We start from the raw sequence: 1,089 nt of genomic DNA, 5'->3' as shown, positions 1-1,089 counted from the left end.
AGAGTGATTTGATGTCGGTTTTTTGATGTCGTTGCAATGCTCCTTTATTCTCGTTGCAATATGTCTCTTAGTTTGGCCAATATAGGTCGCGTCGCAGTTAATACAATCAATTTTATAGACAAGTTCGGTCTGTTTCGTGTTAATTATTTTATCCTTCCCCTTTCTTATAATTACGTCAAGTTTTTTAGGGACAGTAAACACAATATTCATATTAAATTTGGATAAAATGCGTCCTATTTCTTCACTAATACCATTGATATATGTGATATAGTGTGATAATTTTTACGTTCAAGGCTCTCAGTTGGAGGGTCGTTAGTGTTAGTATTGTGTCGATGACGTAATAGTTTTAATCTTTTTGTAATGTGTTCATTAATAAAACGGGGGGGATAAGAATTATTTAGGAGAATGTCTTGAATTAACTTAATGTTACTATTATGGAAACGTGCGTCAGAAAGTAAAATGGCTTGGTCTACTAAAGTTGTGATCGTATTAATTTTGTATTTTGTCGGGTGGCTCGACAAGTAATTAATGTATCTTCCCGAGAATGTCGGTTTTCTGTACCAATTCGTTATCATTTTGTTGTTTTCCCTGAGGACAGACACATTAAGAAAATTGAGTGTTTTATTACTCTCAATCTCGGAGGTGAATTGTAGACGAGGGTGGTAGTTGTTAAAAGTATTCAACACTTCTTGGAGTCTGTCCTCAGGGAGGACTAGGAATATGTCATCAACGTATCTATAATACACTTGTATCTCGAAATCCAACGAATTAATACAGTGTGTCTCTAGGTCATCCATAATTATATCCGCTAGTATAGGGGATAGGGGAGACCCCATGGGACTACCGAAGATCTGTTCATATATCTGGTCATTAAAAGAAAAGCTAGTTGAACTGAGAATTAGATCTATTGCATGTGAAAATTGAGGTAAGCTAAGTTTCGTGGCTTTAGAAATTTCATGCCATCTGTTTTCAATGCCTTTAAGTACAAGTTCTTTAGGAACATTAGTAAATAATGCAGTCACATCTAGTGATACCATGATGTCATTGTGGTGGATGTGGCATTCACTAATGTTCTCCGCGAAGCTCCAA

General features: G+C 35.9%; 1 protein-coding gene across 1 annotated transcript; it reads right to left on the bottom strand.

The window, feature by feature from the left end:
- Positions 1-561: 561 nt before the first annotated feature.
- Positions 562-1,037, bottom strand: LOC105557116 (the record flags this gene model as incomplete). Its single annotated transcript, XM_012004285.1, has 1 exon — positions 562-1,037. A coding segment is annotated over exon 1 (476 nt), but the record flags the coding sequence as incomplete, so codon positions are not given.
- Positions 1,038-1,089: the final 52 nt, after the last annotated feature.

Source organism: Vollenhovia emeryi, unplaced genomic scaffold (genome assembly GCF_000949405.1).
Source record: "Vollenhovia emeryi isolate VEMERY1.0 unplaced genomic scaffold, V.emery_V1.0 DF948113.1, whole genome shotgun sequence".
Lineage (NCBI taxonomy): Eukaryota > Metazoa > Arthropoda > Insecta > Hymenoptera > Formicidae > Vollenhovia > Vollenhovia emeryi.
This window is presented reverse-complemented; position numbering and strand designations above follow the sequence as displayed.